This window comes from Elgaria multicarinata, chromosome 17 (genome assembly GCF_023053635.1).
Source record: "Elgaria multicarinata webbii isolate HBS135686 ecotype San Diego chromosome 17, rElgMul1.1.pri, whole genome shotgun sequence".
Lineage (NCBI taxonomy): Eukaryota > Metazoa > Chordata > Lepidosauria > Squamata > Anguidae > Elgaria > Elgaria multicarinata.
Genome location: NC_086187.1, coordinates 21,694,774 through 21,715,267, shown reverse-complemented (window position 1 = coordinate 21,715,267; position 20,494 = coordinate 21,694,774). Strand labels below are relative to the sequence as shown.

The window sequence follows — 20,494 nt, the reverse complement described above, 5'->3', positions numbered from 1 at the left end:
GATCTTCTCCTTCTCCTTACTAGAACACCGAGATCCACCAACTGGAACCTGGTGAAAAAGGCATATGCACTTAGAATTAAAGAATGCTGAGCCCAGAAATTGGTTTTGAGGACCAGAACTGAATGGAGCACATAGTCCTTACACACAGAAATGCTCTCCTGGTTACCGCAAGCTTTCTTCGTTTCAGCAGTATAATTTGGAAGACGAAGCAGGAAGAGGCATTTTGTCACTGCCATCATTAAACAATTAAGAATCAGAAATCACTGCTGATCTGCTTAAAATTAGGGCTGTGAAAGGACACCCCCCCAACCCACTTCGGAGGCCGAATCGAGGCTTCTGAATAGGCCCCAATTCGCCTCAGCGTGATTTGGGCCTGGTCCGACCTGCTGCATGAACCGCAGCTCGTCGGGGATTAAATGATGAGCCAGTCTCCGAGAGAGAGGGAGCGCAATCCTGTCATGTTTATTGAGAAAAAGAAGCTCCATTAAGTTCAACGGGGCTTGCGCTCAGGTAAGTGTGCACAGAATTGCAGCCTCTGACTTGTTCAAAGCGAGCGGAGCGTTGTAGCTGAGCAAGTTTTTGAACGCAGCTAGTGCTGTGTCAAATTTTAGGACGTTCAATTTTCCTTACAAAGGAAAGGGCCCGTCTTTTCTGGTGCATGCCTTCGAAAAAATCCAGTTTTCACCTTAAAAATGCTCTTGGTTTGAGTGGTAGGCACGCTTTATTTGTTTTGTTTGGATTTTCAGGTTCCCTAAACTCCAGGTCCTTCCCCAGTATCGCAGTATCTCATTCTGTCATGAGGGTGCTGTCCGAGAATGCGCTTTATTTAAACCCGTGCAAGGGTATTTTGGTCCCCTCGGCATGCCTTCCGCCCAGCGTCTCATTTCTGCGCTAACTCTGTATGTCATCTCTCTCTCTCCCCACCTCTAGCTGGTGCCAAAGCTTACTAGGAACTACCTGAAGGAAGGTTACATGGAAAAAACTGGGCCAAAGGTGGGACACGCTGTGTTTTCTGTTTATGCCAAAAGCAAGTATATTCTTTATTGTGCTGTTTAGAAACTTTGGGGTGGAAAAAAAAAGTGTCGTCAATGTCCTAATCCATGTCTCACGTTACGTGTGCTAACCACAAGCGCTTCAGGGTGCCCTTCTGTGTTCCTTGCTGAGATGCTTTCTTGATGCAGCCATGTTCCCTGCATATTGCACTGTTTACTGTGGGCCACGTTGCGCTATGTTGTAAACTGGAAATAGACCGCTTAAAATGTCCCGTCATGCATACCTATTTTGGCTGGGAGGCCTTGGTGCATAGCTGGTCTAAAATGGGAGAGTCGTAACACCCAAAGATAAATGGTTAGGCTGCTTCTTCAGGATCTAGAAAGCTGAAATTTAGTACACACTGCAGACCTAGGAAATATTTTTAAAAAACCACTTATAAAAACAGAGCATTGGTAGGTCTTTGCCACAATATGGGGGTCATGATGCATAACCCCAAAAGGGCTATGGTCTTTTTAGCATATTACTACATAAAATACAAACCAACATAACAATTAACATACTAATACACCAAATTACTTGAATATACAATTGTTAACACATAATGCTTTATCATAACATAATCCAAAATAATTCAACAAATAACAAGTGCTCCCCCTTCCCTCCAGGATCATTCCTGTCTCCAAAATCTTAACACCTCCTCTGCTGGTGGTTTCCCACTTCCCTTAGAAAACACAAATATTAGGAACTGCTTCCAAATTTCCTCAAAATCATTTGTTTTTGCTATACCTTTTCTCACTTTTATGTTACATGTTAATTTATCATTAATAGCAATTTCCCATACTTCTTTATACCACTCTTCAATACAATAATCACCTTGAATCTTCCAGTTCCTAGCTACAATCAACCTTGCTGCAGTCAGTAAATTCGTTATCAATTCCTTGATTTCTTTACTACATTGAAAATCTTCATGTAGTGAGAGTAATGCAACTCTTGGTGTTTCTTCTATTTTCATTCCAACAATTTCTTCAATCTCAGAGAACACCATCTTCCACAACTTTTGCACATGTTTACATTCCCACCACATATGTAAATGCTGCACTGGTTCTGACTTGAAACCCAGAGCGGATTCACAGCCACCAGCCTGCACTGCTTTGTACACATATCAGACAGCTGAAACCTCATAATAGTTTAGCCTCCAATAGCAGGCCAAAGCTGTGTCCGTCTGACTGTGTGGGACTGAACAGCCTCAGAGAAGGAAGGTCATACATGGCGTGTTCTTAAATCAGTCTGGAGCAAGGGCCGTGCACGGTGGTGTAGCGGAGCAAGGACCCACAGGGACACCACCCTGGCACTCCCTCGTCCGCCATCCTTCCTCAGGGCATCATCCTTGCCTCCTCTGAACTTAACTGTGATCCTCACAGTAGCTGTTGGATGGGGTAATAAGATTTCCCCTGCCACAGTATATGCTTGCGAAGGATTCCTATTATAATGCAAAGTGGCCTTGAGCAGGTCATGAAGACCCATTTGCTCTAGGAAAGACCTATACCATCCAGAGAGGGGGACGGAACTGCTGCCAGCCATCAAGATTTTCCATTCCGCCACCGGCTGTGCTTACATTCTTGAGCCGCACAATTTTTTAAAAAAAATCTGCACCCCCAAATCCTGCATGCAGAACACCTGGATTCCACAGCCTTCTTACTATTGTGCAAATTGAGCAAACTTGTACATTTATCTCCACCTTCCAAAGGAGCCCACAAATGTTACCGGCTTGCATTTTGTTTTGATTTGCCTGTTTCCATGCTTGCTGGAAAGAGAAGCCAGCCACCCTCCACCCTCTGCAGGATCCTTGCCTCTTAGCAGGCTAGTGGTGGAGGAGTGTGGGGGATCGTCTCCCAAATAGGCTGGTGGGAGGAAGGACAGAGCTGAGCGTCACGCTTCCGTTCCTCCAGGGCCGGCGTGGAACCAACCCTGGTGTTATTAGGACCATGAGCCGGTCAATTTCCATTCTTTCTTTACTAACATCTCAGCTCATCTGTTAACCCGAGAAGTTCACAGATTCTTCCCTGGCGATATTTATTTACTATGATAGCCGAAACTCTCTGAGCGGTTCACAACCCAAAATTATGTTTTGTTTGTTTTAAAAATGTATTGTTTGATTTACAACCTGATGTCCTTCTGCATTGCTAGTTATTCCCCCTGGGTCTGTAGGAACAACTCCCTTATTTTGGCAGGCCGATTTCACTGCCAAACTGAGAGGCGTTTAACTATTTGAGTTGGGGTCCCAAGATAGGACGAATCTCGCTCCTCGCACTTCTCCGTATCCATCCTAATTAGGGAGGCGTGCTGAGAAATTATTTTCTCGTTGCCGTCAGCCAAGATCATTTTAATCAGGCTGTCTGTGCTCAACCAATTCATTAGCTGTAAATTTAACAAATCAAGGATTTGAAGCAGATTTTAATTCAAACTGTCCTGGGAAGGTAGAGTCGTTCAAACCTGGGTAGCATTGTTGAAAAGAATGTAATAACTCTTGGGGTGGGGCAGAGCTATGCAGGGGTCTGAAGACCACCACCTTGTGAGATTTACACAGGCATCGCCCACACACTTTCATGCACATCTTAATAAGGGCTAGAAACTTGTTGCCTTTTTAAAATACGGAAGTGGTTTTTTTTAAGGAGCTGAATTCTGTGCCCAACTACACATTCTGCATTTTATGCATTTCTTCAGAAAGGTGGCACATGTAGTGTCCTGACAAGGCGTTGTCGTCTCCTTCTCCTCCTCCATCAATCAATCAATCAATCATCATCATCATTGTTGTCCAAGTTTATTTCTCATTTCCTCCTGCAAAAAGTCCAGGATGTCTGACATAGTTCTCTCCCGACCCCAGTCTTTTCCTCACAACAACCTTGTGAGGTGGTTTAGGCTGTAAGGAGTTACTAGTACAAAGTCTCCCAGTGATAACATGGCTGGGATTTGAACCCAGGCTCAGTGCTCTAACAATTCCCCCTCCTTGGCTGTCCAAACTGCAGTAGATGTGTATGTGTGTGTCTCTTGTGGTATGCATATGACTAACAAAACACTGAAGTCAAATGTTATTTAGCTGAACGTTTTTGGCTTCCGCCTTTGTCAGTTGCACAAGCCACAAAAGCCAAAATGTTTAACTAAATTAAGTTTTAGTTTACCTCTTTTTCCAGACACTAATTTATGTGAATGTGACTGACGTGTAGTGCTGTTAGTTTTCAGTTAGTTTCAGTTTTCCCCACCCCCTGCTTTCAGTATGTTGGAAAGTCTGGTGTGACTTACAGCAGAGTTGCTTTATATAGAGAAAGTGTGGCAACACAACACTTCGTATCGGAGGCAATAAACACAAGCTAGAGGCGGTTTAAAAGAAATTCAAATCAACTTACTTTTATTAGTGCTTTTACACACACCATCAGAGAAGGCTATCTAATACGGTTTAAGTACAAGCAGCCCAAGGCTGGGTGTGTGAGTGTTAAGTAAACGAAGGCATAAGATTATGGTTACTTGCTTCCTCTTAGGAGAAACTGCATGGGGCTTGTTGTTGCGGAGGCAAGAGGGAAAAGGAACAGGAAGGGGAGGAGCAGGAAACAGGAACTGATCAAACTACAGGGCACCCCCTAGTGCAGAGTTTTCCAAACTGTGTGTCGCGACACGTTCGTGTGTCAGCTGCAGTGTGTAGGTGTGTCACGTGAACGTAATGAGAAACCTCTGAGTCTATGTGAAATAAGCAATACCAACTTGCATGCATTTTTACGCAGCAAAGGTGCCGATTAGTATGGTGCACTAGTATATTCCCCTTCCGTCGTATCCGTGTATGCACACCACGGTCGAGGGATCACACAGGTACTGCGCACGTGCAGTATGCATAATCGGGTCGAAACAGCTGATTCCGCGTCACTTCCAGTGATGCGGCTGTACCTGAAGTGACGCATTCAAGAAATTCCATGGGTCCAGGAATTTCGCCCGCCACTCGATTACAGCTCGACAAAATTGGTTCAATGTGAAAAGACTTGGAAATGTATGTTATTATCTTGCAAATCACATATTTTTAAAAATATAACTGAAAGGTTTTCATGAGATATGTTGTGTCCCCATCATACATTTCGTTATTACAATTTATGTATGTGTCCGTATCTCTTATAAGGGGTTAGTTTAACCTCCAGTTTGCTAGTCAAACTGAATTACTGTGTCGCGAAATGATGCATGTCTAGAAAGTGTGTCACCAACATGAAGAGTTTGGAAAGCTCTGCCCTAGTGTCTGGAAGCATGCGGAGTTGTTATTATTGTCCAACATAGTAAATCCGGGAGAGAGTAGCAAGAACATACTTGCTAGCCACGCCCCTGCTGCCAGCAACCACGCATTTGGCGATCGTGTGAAGGGGGCCTTCCCTGTGTACCGACGTCTCTGAGTCTGATTGGCCACGGCTCCTGCCCCCTTGGACGAAGCTTAAGATTGCTTACAAATGTGCCCTTCACACAACCACCGAAACACGTGGCTGGCTGCAGAGGCAGGGGATGTGGCTAGCCAGCGCAGCCCTGAAGAGGGCTCGCGTATAATGCTAATGTCCGTCCCCCCCTCTCGTGGTTTAATCCCTCTTTCCCATTCTTTAGCAAACAGAAGGCTTCAAGAAGCGCTGGTTCACCATGGACGACAGAAGGCTAATGTATTTCAAAGATCCTCTGGTAAGACCCGTGTTTGTGCTTGGCCTGGAAACATCTGCATTTGTCTTTTGTGAAAGCCCAGGAATTGGACTTGGTGGTTCCAAAACCTTCCATTTCCCCAAATGTGCCGCACAGGAAGTCGGGTGCTGGACTTCTGGTTCTTTCTGGGGAGGCCACATCCCTTGACTGATGAAGTTTTCCCGGATTCGCTACAGGATTTCCCCCATTCTAAAAGGTAGAAATGCCACACTTCAGGCATGATTCAGAACAGGAGGAGTTTTCTTTTAAAACAGGCTGTCCTTTTGGCCTCGCCCCTTTTGTCGCTGGCCTGCCTCCTTTCGCCCCTGGAATCCGGCCCCTGGGAGCTTTTCCGAAATGGAATCCGGCCCTTGGGCTGAAAGAGTTTCCACTCCCCCTGCAATAAACGGGAAGGAGGGAACTCGACTTTTGCACGGGCCGGGGCAGCGAGGACAAGAATGGCTGGGCTCAGATTTCAGATAAGCGGAGAGATGATGGGAGAACAGATGGGCAGTGGAATAAATTACCATCAGTTGCAGCATTGCCTTTTCGGGCTGTATTTCTCTCTGAATTTTCTTCTGACATAGCTGCCGGGAATCGGGACGCTGCAAAACAATTGCCTTTTGAGTGCATTGCTACGACGTTCACTTGGAGGTGGGAGGGGTGTTTTTAAATGGGCTGTTTGGGGTTGGATCCAGGATCTGCCTTCTGCGAGAGAAGGTGTTTCGCTTTGCAAAACGGTCCTTCTGTTTGATTTTTGGAGATCTCCCCTGCCACCTGCACTGCACCCCGGCACAGAGAGGGACCTCAGGACCAAATCCAGCCCCTCCCATGGTCCTGATCTGGTTCTTGAGGTGGCCACTCCGTCTTTCTCCATGTCGTTTGACGGCTTTCCGGCTTTTTCATTGTTTGCTTCCTATTCTGAAAAGTTGGAACGACTCTCCTAGTTAGTGGCAGGAACAGCTTTAAGCTAAACTACGCTGGCATTTCCACCCCACCCCCGAGGGCTTCTTTGAAGCTGCTTCCCTATTGCCCCTCCAGGGCATCGGTTCCATTGTCAAAATCCCTGCCCACCCCCCTGCTCCGTCCTGTGTTTGAGATGCTCTCCTCTCCACGGCTGTGCTCATACTTTGAGCAAACCCCGTTGCCTTCTGTGTCCCTCTGAAAAACCTCCCCGGTGCCTTGCAAAATGCCGCAAGAGGTGACCCCTTTGATTTGTCGCCCGCGCAGGACGCCTTTGCCAGAGGGGAGGTTTTTATCGGCAGCAAAGAGAACAGCTACACTGTCTTAGAAGGGCTCCCGCTGGCCACCCAGGGTAATCACTGGCAGCACGGCATCACCATCGTCACCCCGGACCGAAAGTTCCTGTTCGCCTGCGAGACGGAGAGCGACCAGCGGGAGTGGATGACGGCTTTTCAGAAAGTGGTTGGGAGGCCCATGCTGCCGCAGGAATACGCAGGTGAGGCCGGAGACGCGGCGTCCCCGGGGCTTGGTGGTGGAGCCTCGCGCTGTGCAGAACTGAGTCTCCGGCACGTGCTGCTAAAGGGAAGAGTTGACTATCGTGTTGTCCGAACCCAGTCAGCGTAAGGTTCTGCCCTATTCCTCCATCTAGTCCAGTATTGTGCGCTCTGACTGACAGCAGCGCTCCCCCCACCTCCTGCTTACCTGATCCTTCTTTCGCCGGGGATGCTGGAGGCTGGAACCGGGGCCTTCCCAAAGCAGGAGCTCCACCACGGAGCCGGAGCCCTCCTCCAAAGACTTCTCCAGACGTTGGTTGGGAATGGGGAATGGGGGGTGGGGGACGGGGACTGAAATATAGGCAACGCAGGCTTCATAAACCTGCACTTCACGAAATGCCTTCTGTAGCGCTTAGGAGTTAGACATTCAGCTCAACAGCATGGTGCAGAGTCCTTGGGTCTGTTCCATTTCAGCTTGGAGGTGAGGCAAATTGCTGCTTGGGGGCAGACATGTGCCTATGAACAAAATGGCTGGCTGGATGGGAGGAAGCATGCTTCCTTCGTTTATTTTAGCTCTGGCACCTCTTACAAGAGATACTGGCTGGGTTCGCACAACACGCCAACCAATACTCAGTAGGGGTGTGCACAGACCCCCCCCCCGATCCTCTTCGGCCCGATCCGCAAATTGCGGATTGGGCCTGCTCCGCCCCGCCTCGATCCACCTGGGGGCCACTCCGCGCTGCTGCGGAGCTCTGGCTCCGAATCGGAGCTCCGCAGTGGCGGGGAGTGGCGTCAGGTAAGGCCCTCCTCCCCCTTACCTGTGTCCGTCGTGGCCCATCCCAGCTTCACTAGAGCCCGCGGCTCAACCAGGAACTGTAGGCCCCGATTGCGGCCTACACTTCCTGGTTGAGTCCTCGGGCTCAATTGAAGTAGCCGCAGGACCGCGGACGGACACAGGTAAGACCCCCCCTCCCCATTACCTAGCTCTGCCGCCGTCGCCGCATGGGCGGCGGCAAGGCCAGGAAACCCCCCCCTCCATCCTCTCCCTTACCTGCATCCGTCCACGGTCCCACGTCTGCTTCAGCTGAGCCTGAGGACTCAACCACTTACTGAGCCTGAGCACTCAACCACCTGAGGACTCAACCACAAAAAAGGTAAACTCCACTTACCTTTTTTGCGGAGCTCCGGATCGAGGCGAAGGATCCGTCTTCACCTCGATCTGCTCCACAACACTCCGCAGCTCTCCCAATCCTCTTCGCCTCCGCCTTAAGGGGTGGCGAAGCCCCCCGATCCGCTCCTGCTTCTCCGGTCCGAGGAGAAGCGGAGCACATCCCTAATACTCAGGGGTTGGGTGTGGGCTGGTCATTGAACCATGGGTTAGCGTGTTGTCTGACCCCAGGACTTTCCCCACAGGGTGGGCTCTTAACCATGCACTGTGGCTTGTTAACCACAACCCAACAAGCCAGGAAAATGTCCTGGGTTCAAACAACACAGTAACTCACGGTTCAAGAAACAACCCACGGTTTAACAACTACCCACACTCGACCCCCGAGTTTGAGTTAACTTGTTGTGTGAACAGTCCCAGTGTGGCGAATGCCTCTTCTAAAATAATACCTGCCACCTACAGTTTTTATGTGATTATTTATGTCTAAAATAGTTTTAATGTGTCGTCCCATTGAGCAGGATGTCTTTTTAAGAAACAAAAGGCTTTTCATGGAAGAGCCCAACCGATTAAGCCATGGGAGGCTGCAGCCACCATTTTAATGTAAATGTTTTGTTTTGTTTCTTATCTCCCCCTCTGTCCCCCCCCCTCCCCAAATCCAGTGGAAGCCTATTTCAAGCATAAACCTTAGCGGCATCAGGCTGGGCAGAACCAAGACGTGAAAATCTGTTTACAACACACAATGACATTGTTTGTTCTTTGCAATGCTCACGACAACAAAATATTCAGCGACTCACACTGGACTAGGAGATGGAAGGTGCTAACGACGGCGGTTGTGCCATGGACGATGGTTCTGCGGAGCCCAAGTGGACGTTTAGGAAAAATAAATGCATTTCCTAAGCTAGGGGAGATGCCGTTTTTTATCTCTCGGGCCGTTTGAGGCACTTCTCTTGGGGACGTTGACTTTGCACATTCATCCTGCGCGTCTCCTCGCTCTATTAGGTAAGGAATTGTCCCGAAGACTGAGCATGCCGTTGGCGCGGGGGGCAGAGAAGGTCTCTCCCATGCTGCTGTTCTTGCCCTTTCCTCTTGGCTAAACTGTAAGGATAACGCACCTTTGCCCGTCATCCTCTTCAGCGACCGAGGTTATATCTTCAGCGGAGGGCAGCCATTAACATGACTCCCCTCCCCCCAAAATCCACCAGTAATGAACAGCGTTAATTCATTAGCATTTGACTCTGCAATCTGTGACTGTGTCAACCAGAAAGGAGTATGTCGCTGAAAAAGTGAACCACCATCTTGTTTTCATAACCCAGGAAGCCATCACTTAATAAAATTGTTTTGCTAGCCACTAATACTCATTTTGGGCCGGGAAGGGGGGAAGTATAGAATCACAGAACATGGATGGGCTCGCGTGGAAGGAAGCTTGACGCTTCAGCCTCTCCATTGGATCCCATAGAGCTTAAAAGTGCTTAACTTGGGCTGAGTCGTGTCCCCATGCATTGGAATTACCAGCTCACTGGGTTATTGCAGTGGTCCGTGAATGGGGAAATGGATGCAGACTTACCCTGCAGGCATGAAAACAGCCATAGGGCTGGAGAGTCATTTCCAAAGTCTCTTCTATGCTTCTGCATTGTAACATGGAACTGACCTTATCACATCAGCAAAGCCCATTGTTCTGAGAAAATTGGGAGGCGGGGGGGGGGGGGGAATAGGGCTTCGGCCACTGGAAGGGAGAACTCACTGAAGGTGATCTGTTAGAAATGGATTAACCCTTTCCAAAGAGAGCCTCGGCTGATGGGCAGTATAAAAATGTAATAAATAATTAAAAAAAAAAAAGTGCATGAGGCCACTCTGAGACCAATTTTGGCTAAGCAAGAGGCCTTGTGCAGTTTTTCATGTATCACCTGATTGCTGAACCAGCCTTCCTCAACCTGGTTCTCTCCAGGGTGTGTCAGACTACAATGCCTATAGCTGCTTGGGGATTCTGGGAATTGTAGTCCAACACAGCCATAGGGCAACAGGTTGGGTAAAGGTACCCTAAACTCTGTGGAGTAGCAGCAGTCCCAGAACGCCCAGTAAATAGGGCAAGAGAGGGACCCATCCGTGGGCACCTTTAACCGAAGAGACCGGGGTGAGCAGACAGGGGGTGGCCCAGATTTCACTGCCCAGTCGACTCGTAAGCCAAGCTGCGTGGCAACTGCCACATTATTCTGGAACTATATGTGCAAATTATATAAAATTTAGCATCTGCGTCTTTCAAGCACGGGCCAGAATGATCCTAGTTCAGACTAAGGGGACGGCAAAGGTGGTGCCGTGTCTTCGGTTGAAGGCTTCCTCCAACCTCCACACCTATTGTCCTCAAAGCCACTGGCCCGCCTTTCCGTGCATCTGCCACTTTTTTTGACAAGCACACCGCTGCCATGATGTTGGAGAATGTTGCGCCCCATCTTGGTAGTAAACTCGGACGAGTCGCCACCCGTAGTTCGGATTTTTGTACGATTTCGCGATGTGTGTAGAAATGTTGCCAGTGATGGATTTTGGTGTTGTTGTTTTTTGCGAGAGAGCAAATACGTCCGCGTGAATTCTAACGAAGTAGAAGAAATTAGCTATTCCCAAATAGATTTTTTTTAAAAAAATGCATATGCTCAATTTGAGCGTGATGTATCATTAGCCTGTCTGAAAGCCCGGAGATGAGCCTGTGTTGGTGGCAAAGTCCCGCAGAGACAGAAGACACTGAATAAACACTGTGGGCATAATCCAGCAGAGATTGGGTGATCTTATCCTACCTGAAATCAGCGGTCTCCAAGCGCTCCTGGAATTTGTGTTGGATCAAGGCCAAGCATCAGCCCAGGGTGGATGAAGGTCTGGCAAAAATGACAAGTAGCGTGTCAAGAATCATAGAATTGTGGCGTTGGAAGGGACCACAAGGATCATCTAGAATCCCTCTGCAATGTGCTGGAAAACCAATATAGAATCATAGAATTGAGTGTATTCAAACCCTGGTTTAAACCAGGTGTAAAGAACCTATGGCCTTCAAGGTGTGGATGGAGCCCCAACTCCCATTGGCCTCAGCCAGCATGACCTCAGGTTTCTGATATGGCTCCAATTGCACACAGGTAATCACACTCTATAACCAGGTGACCTCAGGTGGGGAAGTCTACCTGAATACCCCATCCCATCTACATGCTCTACGCCACTCCATTGGATCCCGATCATCATTGCAATAGGAATGTATATTCAAATCAGACTCTGCATTCGCTTCCGGATGCAGACTTCCGGTCGAATCAGGATGACCGTTCACAACTTGCTTGGAGCGTCCAGATCTCTGATCCACACAAAGCCAGCCCTACCATTCGGTAAAGTTAGGCGGCTGCCTCAGGCAGCAGATGCTGGGGTGGCGAGGCATGACATGACAGAGCTGTGCGTGGCCGTCGGTCCGTGCTGCACCTCCTTACCCAGCCTAGCTCTGGTAAAGGATGCTGTCCATCGCCCGTGTTGAAAGAAGATTCCGCTGCTGGTCTGTACGTGGAAGGGTGGTGGTGGAGGATGCCGTCTCGTCCTGAGCCTCAAAATCTCTTGGTCCATCACCAAATTACCTGTTCCTCTATACCTGCGTTCAAGTTTAGCCTCGTCTTGTATTAGGTTGCATCCTTTCATCACCTTGGGCAGAGCCTCAATACGCCATTTGTTTCTGGCACCAGAAATCGCCACCTTGGAGGCCCACCTCCTCCTCCGGAGAAAACCAAAATAATCTACCGGAAAGTCCCTTCCAAATGAACGGCACCTGGGCAAAAGCAGCTGAATGGATGAGGCTCACACAATGGGGATGTCCGTTCCTGCTAGTTTGTGGCGCAGGCAACGTGATGGAGGTCAAGAGTTTTCCAAACATCCAATACCTGAAGCACGTTTGGGAGGAATGAATTGGGGAGTGACACTACCGAGGGGACGTTCCGAGTAATGGAAACCCGGTTTGCCGCCGTTGTCAGGAAAGGTCCTGTTGACATAGGAAAAGGCCCCCCAAAGGGCATAAAGCAAAAAGCCTTATTCACCGTGATTAAAGCCATGGTTTAAGGTGTCTTCTGAGCACTCCCCGGCTTTCTGGCTTAACCACCATAGTTAAAGCCATGGTTTAAGGTTCTTCTGAATGGGCTCACTCTCTCTTCCAGTTGTAGCCATACCTATCTTAGATTTATACTGACAGATTCAGCAGAGTAGTTTCATCACCAGCCTTCCTCCTTTGCTGACATCTGTCCGTTCTGCCAATGGGTTTCATCTCCCTGGAGCAGGGTTATATTCATCCCTGCTCCCCACCGCCTCAAATACAATCCTTACAAATTTCTACATGTTACGTACAAGACATTGCTGAACGCCGAGAACGGTATCCTATATCGCAGCGCCTCGGATTGTCCTTCTCTGAAACGTTTGCCCACCTTAATAAAAGGGAAAAGGTGGGAGAAGCGAGTCTAATTTAAGTGTCAAAAAAAATGCATTTCTTTCTTAAGTCAGTGTTTTTGTAAACTAAACTCCCCTTGTCCGTTGTATACATTTGTTATGTTGCTGCTAATAAAACTGTGGTACTAAATGTCATCTGCACCAATAAATTATTATTCTGTCAGCTCAACAGAAGTGATGTCTGGTTAAATTTGTGGGGCAAAGAAATTTGGTAGTGCAGGGGACGGGGATATAGTTTTCCAAATGCCCAACTACCGAAGCACATTTAAAAATAAACAGAAACAGGAGGACTACTTACATCCCCCGAAGTTTTACTTTTCCAGAGTGTGAAAGAGTAGGAATTACTTGCCCACAGAAGAGTGAGTGCATGGGCTGGCCAGCCAACAAGTCATGCAGAGAATCAATGGGCAGCCACTGCAGTGTTCCCTGCCGTGCAGCAGACACAGAAAGGAAGAGCAGCGAATCCAGAGCTGGGAATCATGCAGAGGTACAGCAGGCACCCTCCTTAGAAAAAAGGAGCAGGGAGAGAGAGAGACATTAAGCAACCTGTCTGAAAAGGAGGGACTGGCTGACCCAATCATACTAGGGGCATAGATGCAGCCGAGTGACCCCCATGGAAATGGATTGCAAGGCAGTCAATGCACATCAGGCACCTTTAAAGCCCTACATGGTTTGGGTCTAGGCTACCTGCGGGATCGCCTTCTCCCGTACAATCCACCCCGCACATTCAGGTTCTCTGGGAAGAATTTACTCCAGCCAACAAAAACAAGGCTGACATCAGTTTCCCAGAGGACCTTTTCTTCTGCTGTTCCCAGTTTGTGGAATGGCTTCCTGGGAGAGATTCATCAACTTAACAGTCTTCTGGAATTTAAGAAAGCCATAAAGACTTCTCTCTTCCGGCAGGCCTACACAGCTGAATTTTAAGATGCCATTATTATTATTATTATTATTATTATTATTATTATTATTATTATTTATTTATTTATTTATTTATTTATTTATTTATTTATATAGCACCATCAATGTACATGGTGCTGTACAGATTATACACAGTAAATAGCAAGACCCTGCCGCATAGGATGATGCACTGGTTTTAAACGTTTGAATTAGTTTTATGTGTTTTATGGTGTTTTTATTTGTGTTGTACCCCGCCTCGATCCAGAGGGAGAGGCGGGTAACAAATAAATATATTAATTATTATTATTATTATTATTATTATTATTATTATTATTATTAATTATAGGCACACAGGTCAGGAATGATAGAAAAGCTCCGCTGGTCGCGGGTGCAGGCATGTTGATGGCAGGGGGCAGAGAACGCCTTGCAGGAATCTGTGCGGAACGGAATAGTACGTTTCCAGCTGTGGCTTTCGGTTCCCTCTAAGGGTGCCCCCTTGTAATGCAGAGTTGCCCAGAGCCAGCTAGGGGCCCATACATCTGCGGAGCCGGACTTTCCCGAGCGCCTAGCGACAGCCAGATCCACAGGGGCAGAGGAGCGGCTGTGCTCATGTTCCCCTTTCCCAGCTCAAGGGGTGGTGGGAATCACACACCAAGAGCCCTCCTTTCCACAAAAGCTAGCTGGGAAAGGAGGAACAAGCAAGCAAGGTCTGCTTTGAATCACACACCGCCTGGGTCCTTTTTGTCCTAGCGCCGCACTGAGTTCCTCCTCCTTCTAACGCTCTGGGTCAACAGCAGTGCAAGGCATAAGCGCCCCGGAGAGGGCCTCGCTCTCCCCCCTGACAAGCTACTTCTGCGACCTTCGCTGCAGTCAAGGAGTCCTTCGCATGCGGGCTCCCTGCAGCTTCCGACATTTCACAACGGGCGTCTTCATTTCTCAAGGGCCCTCGCAACCCAGGAAGTGTTTCCCAACGCTCACTGGGCTGCGTCGTTTTCGCAAAGGCTTCTTACAGAGTCCAGGCAGCTATTTTGCAGCCCAATTTCAGGGAGGCGCCTTTGATGCCAAATGGGGGAAACTGGTGACGAAGCAGTCGAACTCTCCCAAGATTAGCAAGTCAAGCGGCAGGTTTAAAGCAGTCAATCCCAATTTTTTGGGCACCTGTGCGTGGCAGGTCAGTCCTGGGCATCACCGGCTGAAATGGACGATAAAGCAGGAAAGGATTCAGAGAAGCGCTGTGCAGGTCCTGAATACAAATCGAGTGAGAGGCTGAAGAAAATGGGTACTTTTAGCTTAAGGGAAAAGAGGATGATAGACGGGACAGTTCTGAAATATTTAACGGTATCTCAGGGGATTGGGGGGGACGGACAGACACAAAATTGTTAGCCCTATTTAAAAGTCTAGGAGGAAGAGGGCCAAGCTGTTTTTAAACACTGAGACAAAATTCTCAAATAGCAGGAAATTTATCCTAACTGCTGCCTAACCTAAGGAGGCAGTGAAAATCTCCTCCTCTGGAGCTGTCAAGCAACGGATGCTTGAATTGACACCTGGAAGGGATGCTAGCCTAGGCATCCTACTTGACGGATGGAGAGGTGAACGGCTCTATGCTTTACCGATCTCGTTCTGCGGAATCCACTTTCTCTCGCTCGCTCTCGTCTCACAGCCCAGCAAGGAAGAACTCTTACCTCTGATCAATGGCTGATTGGAGGTAACAGCTTTCACCTTGCCTGGAGGGAGGTCATGGGGGTGGGGAGAGGTTTGTGGACGAGTGGGGAGCTTTGAGTGGGGCAGAGGTTTCCCATGGCTGGTGCAGAGAGAGAAAGGCGTCAAACAGAAAAGAAAGTCAAAAAAAAAAGAAAGAAAGTGCAGCTTGTGACTCTACAATCACAGCTTGCAGTGTGACCATTCACCATCACAGTAATCGGTGATTACACAACCACGTTAAGCATGGCTAAGTTAATTAAGTCCCAAGTGGGATGGGAAATCATCTCGCTAGGTGGCCTTTTAAGGCAAGCGATCCTCTCTCCTTTATCTGTAATACAGGGGGGATGAGGCTCACCTGAATCAGGCTGGTGATCGAATGGGTTTTAAGTGCTTCGAATAGTCATAAAACACGATGCAAACACTGAGCATTATTAGGTGCTGCAGCACAGCCTTCAGATTAGCATGGAGAGATTAAGACTCATCCAGAGGTCCACAAACACCCTGACGCATACACAGAGCTCCGATACGCACAACCCTTGAGAAGGAGCCAGTCTGAAGCCCTTGCATGGAGCAGCACTCTGCACATGTGCTGAAGCTGCCAGGCCTGTTTGGAATCGTAGGAAGGAACAGGGGGGTGTTGTTTCAAATCGTATTGGTCCATCTTTACTGAGTGCAATGCTTTCTGCTCTTGACTGGTTTTCAGAGACAAGCCCAGCCCCAGAAGGGTGAGAAAAGGAGAACGGGTTTCCTTACACACCGTAAGGGGGCTTGGGCTCACAGAAAGTGCCCCTTTCGTTTATGGCAGAGAAAACCCGGGGCTTCAGCACCACCTAGCGATCCAAAATAAAACAGGAAAAGACGCCCATGTGACAGTTTTCGAAATAGGAATTTAGCCTGGGCTCGGCTGGAGGCGTTTCTCCCAACATGTGGGATTTTTCCTTGCTTATACAACTCCCCCCATCGCCCCACCCGAAAGCTGGTAAATGTCAGCAAGGAGTGTGCATGTGCAGAAAAACACTTTTAAATCAGCATAAGAACTGTAAAATAGATTGCAATTTCGACACAAGCATGTACAAAACAGGCAAGGAAGCCTCCCAGGAAATGGCTTATTTCCCACCACGCAGCTGGGCGTTCTCAGCAGCGGGTCGTACGGTACATGGGCATGCACTTCAGGTTTTCATTGTGACACTGTGAACCTTTAATGCAATCATTTCTCCAAGGCTACTCTGGGGATTGCTAGCGACAGATCAATTTCCTTGAAAGACGATTTGCCCGATTCTCATAACCCTCCCCTGCAATCTATAGCTGTATTATATTATAAAGCACCTAAAACATTCTAGATACTACACAAAGAGTTAAAATTGAGGCACAGGCCCTGCCCTCAGGTTTAGGGGACACGGCACAAAAGGACAGCCTAAATTTGCGCAGCCTGAATTCCACCCATCTCTCTTCTAGCTCACACTGAATTCCGAGTAGAGCAACAGTGAGTATCAATCACTGAATGTCCCTGACATGAGTGCCCCTGAATGTGCTAAAGAACTGCTTTCTACAACAAGCTGGTGCCCCATGGCAGGCCTGCAAGGGTTCCTCAGCAGCTGAGACAATGTGGAGAGGACTGCCTAGAGTTAGACTACACGAAAGCCACTGTTCTAGGAAAACTTCTCCCTTATCCTCAACTGCAAAATATGCCCCCCTTTTATAACTCAGCCTTGCAGGGGAAGCAGAGATCCAAACACACCTTTATGATGGGAGATTAAAAACCCAGAGCCCTGCGTCACTTAAATCCAGAGTCAAAAGGCATGGTTTTGCTATATCGAAGTGTCGACAAGTCTTAAGGGCGCTGATTCTGTAGAGCTCATTAAGACTACTTCAGACTTCCTGCAATCCGGGTCGGTTTTCCAAAAGAAGTTAACTCATTGGGTGGGAATCGTCGGGTCTCTTCAGGCCCATAGGAAGTGTCAGGGTTTCCCAGTTCCTCACGCACACACACATTCTGGCAAACTGACGCAGGACACCCAAATCAGTGAGGATTCTTTATTGCAGGAAATCTCACGGGTCAAAGTTTAATGGTGACGCATGTTAGAAATCATACAGCTGATGGTCAGTAGCTAAAGGCTCCAAGAAGTTCCAGAACAGTCAAACGCTAATCACTTCTACCGTGATGAGATCCCCATCAACGTGGTTTCTCCATTGCCATCTCCACAGTTCTGAACACAAGGACAATCCATACGCGGGTTCCAAACCCGTACAAGGGAGGGGGATGATTCATGACATGATCTTTCAGGCAATCAGATTCTTGAAAGGTCTAACAAACCACCCAAAGAGAGGTGGTCCAAACTCAGATCATACGTTGGTAACTCAAAGGGAACATGATCAAGGTTTAAAGCCTCAAGCGCAACCATTCCACAGTCTGCTGCTCCCAGACTCTGGAATGGCCTGCCAGAGGAGATTCGTCAACTTAACAGTCTTTTAGCATTTAAGAAAGCTATAAAGACTGATCTCTTCCGGCAGGCCTATCCAGTGGAATTTTAGGATGCTTTTAGGAAGTTTTAACAATGTATACTATGTTTTTAATCAATATTTTATGTATTTCACCTCAATCAGGATGGAGAGGCGGGTAAGAAATAAATTATTATTATTATTATTTCTGTGCTACAGCTTCCGCACGGCCCGCCCCTCGTTGCATGAGTCTAGGCAGAGGAGAGGGAAGGTCTAGCAATCAATGATCACACCCGGTTTGCCGGTGCACTGAGCTGACGACAAACAAAAACATACAATCCACAACAAACGAGAGTTCAAGTCTATGAAAAGCCTCCCAGTACTTTTCATGGCAAATTCTTAAGTCATCCAAAGTTCCAGATCAGAGGAAGCATGCGCAGAGTGCCCCCAGAGTCTCAGACGATGATGGCCCCAATCAGGAATGTTTCCCGAGAAATGCAGTGCAGATGTTCCTAGCAAGGGCTCCTCGCTTGTGCACCAGCTTAAAAAGGGAGGCGTAGGCCTCTTCCAGACCAGTTGTCAGAGAGGGGCTTTGGCTTTTCGGCAATGCCCCAGTCCAAACAGAGCGGCACTGCTCAGCCCACCAAGATGACGCTTCAATCTGAGCGACCCTTCTGCAAACCCCTAACCTTTCTCTATCAGTTTCTCACAGACAGCTTCGCTGCCAAGGCCGGGGCAAGCAGGCGGCTTGCGGGGAGTAAGGGTACTCCTCCATCTCTGCTCCGAGAACACCATTCAGAAGCTGAACAAGCTCAAAAGCCTTCCAGAATACTTCCAACTAAATCTTAGCTAAACTACAAGACCCAACGCTGCGCTTTCTATTCCTGACAGGAAGCCACCAGTAGGACCTGTTAGAATACGTCTGCCTAAGCCAAGACGCTGCAAAATGCATTTGTAGCCTTTGTCGACAGGGACAGTCACACTGGGGTAGCGTTACCACAAACAGCATGGGATGGAACACACACACACACAGTTGAACTCGGCCAAAAAATACCCCAGGTAAATTGCAAAAAGCGACTTGCTCACTTTCAGATCCCAGCTGCAATACGGGTAGAATATTATCCTCCATTTTAGGATTTTAAGGATAATCATGATTCTGCATATTAAACAGTTTACACTTCAGACTGATTTTTGAGCATAAGCCTTCCATGTCTTCTTGCCTCTCACACTCCTCTTTAATCCTCCAAAAATATGATGCACACATTATATTGCATTTCTTGCAGGAAACGGCTGCTTATTGCAAAACCTGAAGCATACACATCCGTCTCAAGGTGGGGAAGGTGTAAACGCCGCCTGCCTGGGAATCCATATTATGTCTTCTTCTCGTGTCTGCAAATTACCCCCTGCCAGAAGATGCCGCCCTATTCGCAGTTACCTGATCCCTACATTTCACGTGCCTTTGTGAGCAGGCTGGGAGGAGTTTGCAAACAAAATGGTATCCAGGGAATCTATCCTCAGCGCGGGCTTCTAAGAACCGGAAAGGCAGTTTGTAACAAACAAGACCAAAATTTTACAGAGAAGCAGGATGTAAGAACGTAAGAAGTGCCCTGCTGGATCAGACCAAGGTCTGTTCACACAGTGGCCAACCAGCTGATGACCAGGGACCAACAAAGCAAGACATGGTGCAACAGCACCCTCCCACCCATGTTCCCCAGCAACTGGTGCACACAGGCTTACTGCCTCAATACTGGAGGCAGCACACAACCATCAGGGCTAGTAGCCATAGATAGCCTTCGCCAACAGGAATTTATCCAAGTTATAAAAAGAAGTAGGAAGCAGAGAGGGAAAACTACTTTGTATCAACCATTTTGCTGGGACCTGAGAGAGAAATTAAGACCGGCGATTCCCTCGATTTCCAAAATTCAGAGGTGAGTGTGGAACCTTGTGGGGCCAAAATGGCACCACCCTGACCAACGAGGGAGGTACCAAGAGGTGCTGAGAAATCCCAATATTTGCAGAAGTACAACCCCTCCCCCACAAACGATCCAATGAGGACTGAGGCTGCTCAGGGGTCACAGAATGCTGATAACGGGGTGGGAGGGGACAGAAAGGTGGTGGTGGGTAGAAGAACGGAGTACCATGGAGAAAAGCAAGGCTGGCTGAGTGGAACACCAACAGGAGTACACCACACCGCAACCTTTGTTTGCAGGTCCCCTGGGCTTTATTTTTATTCTGACATGCAATGAATTGCAAGGTGCATCGCCTATAGCAACCAGGATGATCAGGGGTCTGGAAACAAAGCCCTATGAAGAGACTGAAACAACTGGGCCTGTTTAGCCTGGAGAAGAGAAGATGGAGGGGAGACATGGTAGCACTCTTCAAATACTTAAAAGGTTGTTACACAGAGGAGGGCCAGGATCTCTTCTTGATTGCTAACCACCAGCTGATGTCTGAACTGAGCCACTGTCATTTTCTGGTGTCCGGTCGAAGGGTGAGTTCCCCACACTGTATTCGAGAGACAGGCAGTGCGTGTGGAATGGTGGTTATCAATCCGCTATTTGGGGGCAGTGGCCTCCAGTGTTGAGATGCTGGTGATGCCTCAAACACATAGCAAGAAACCCTCGTTCTGCCCAAATTGGCAAGTACCTTTCTAAACAGAGACACAGACATGGAAACAAAGCCCTATGAGGAA

The 20,494-nt window shown here is 48.1% G+C and overlaps 1 protein-coding gene across 3 annotated transcripts in view; it reads left to right on the top strand.

Annotated features, from left to right (window-relative positions):
* Window positions 1-12,335, top strand: part of ADAP1 (ArfGAP with dual PH domains 1) — a 56,153-nt gene extending 43,818 nt beyond the window's left edge. For 2 of the 3 annotated variants that reach the window (XM_063142915.1, XM_063142917.1), the window contains 4 exons: window positions 931-993; window positions 5,623-5,694; window positions 6,922-7,150; window positions 8,973-12,335. In XM_063142915.1, coding sequence (XP_062998985.1) covers window positions 931-993; window positions 5,623-5,694; window positions 6,922-7,150; window positions 8,973-9,001 — 393 coding nt within the window. In that variant the 3' untranslated portion in view covers window positions 9,002-12,335. Of the gene's footprint in view, window positions 1-930; window positions 1,028-5,622; window positions 5,695-6,921; window positions 7,151-8,972 lie in introns of those variants that run through there. The other variant, XM_063142916.1, reaches the window with a different exon arrangement.
* Window positions 12,336-20,494: the final 8,159 nt, after the last annotated feature.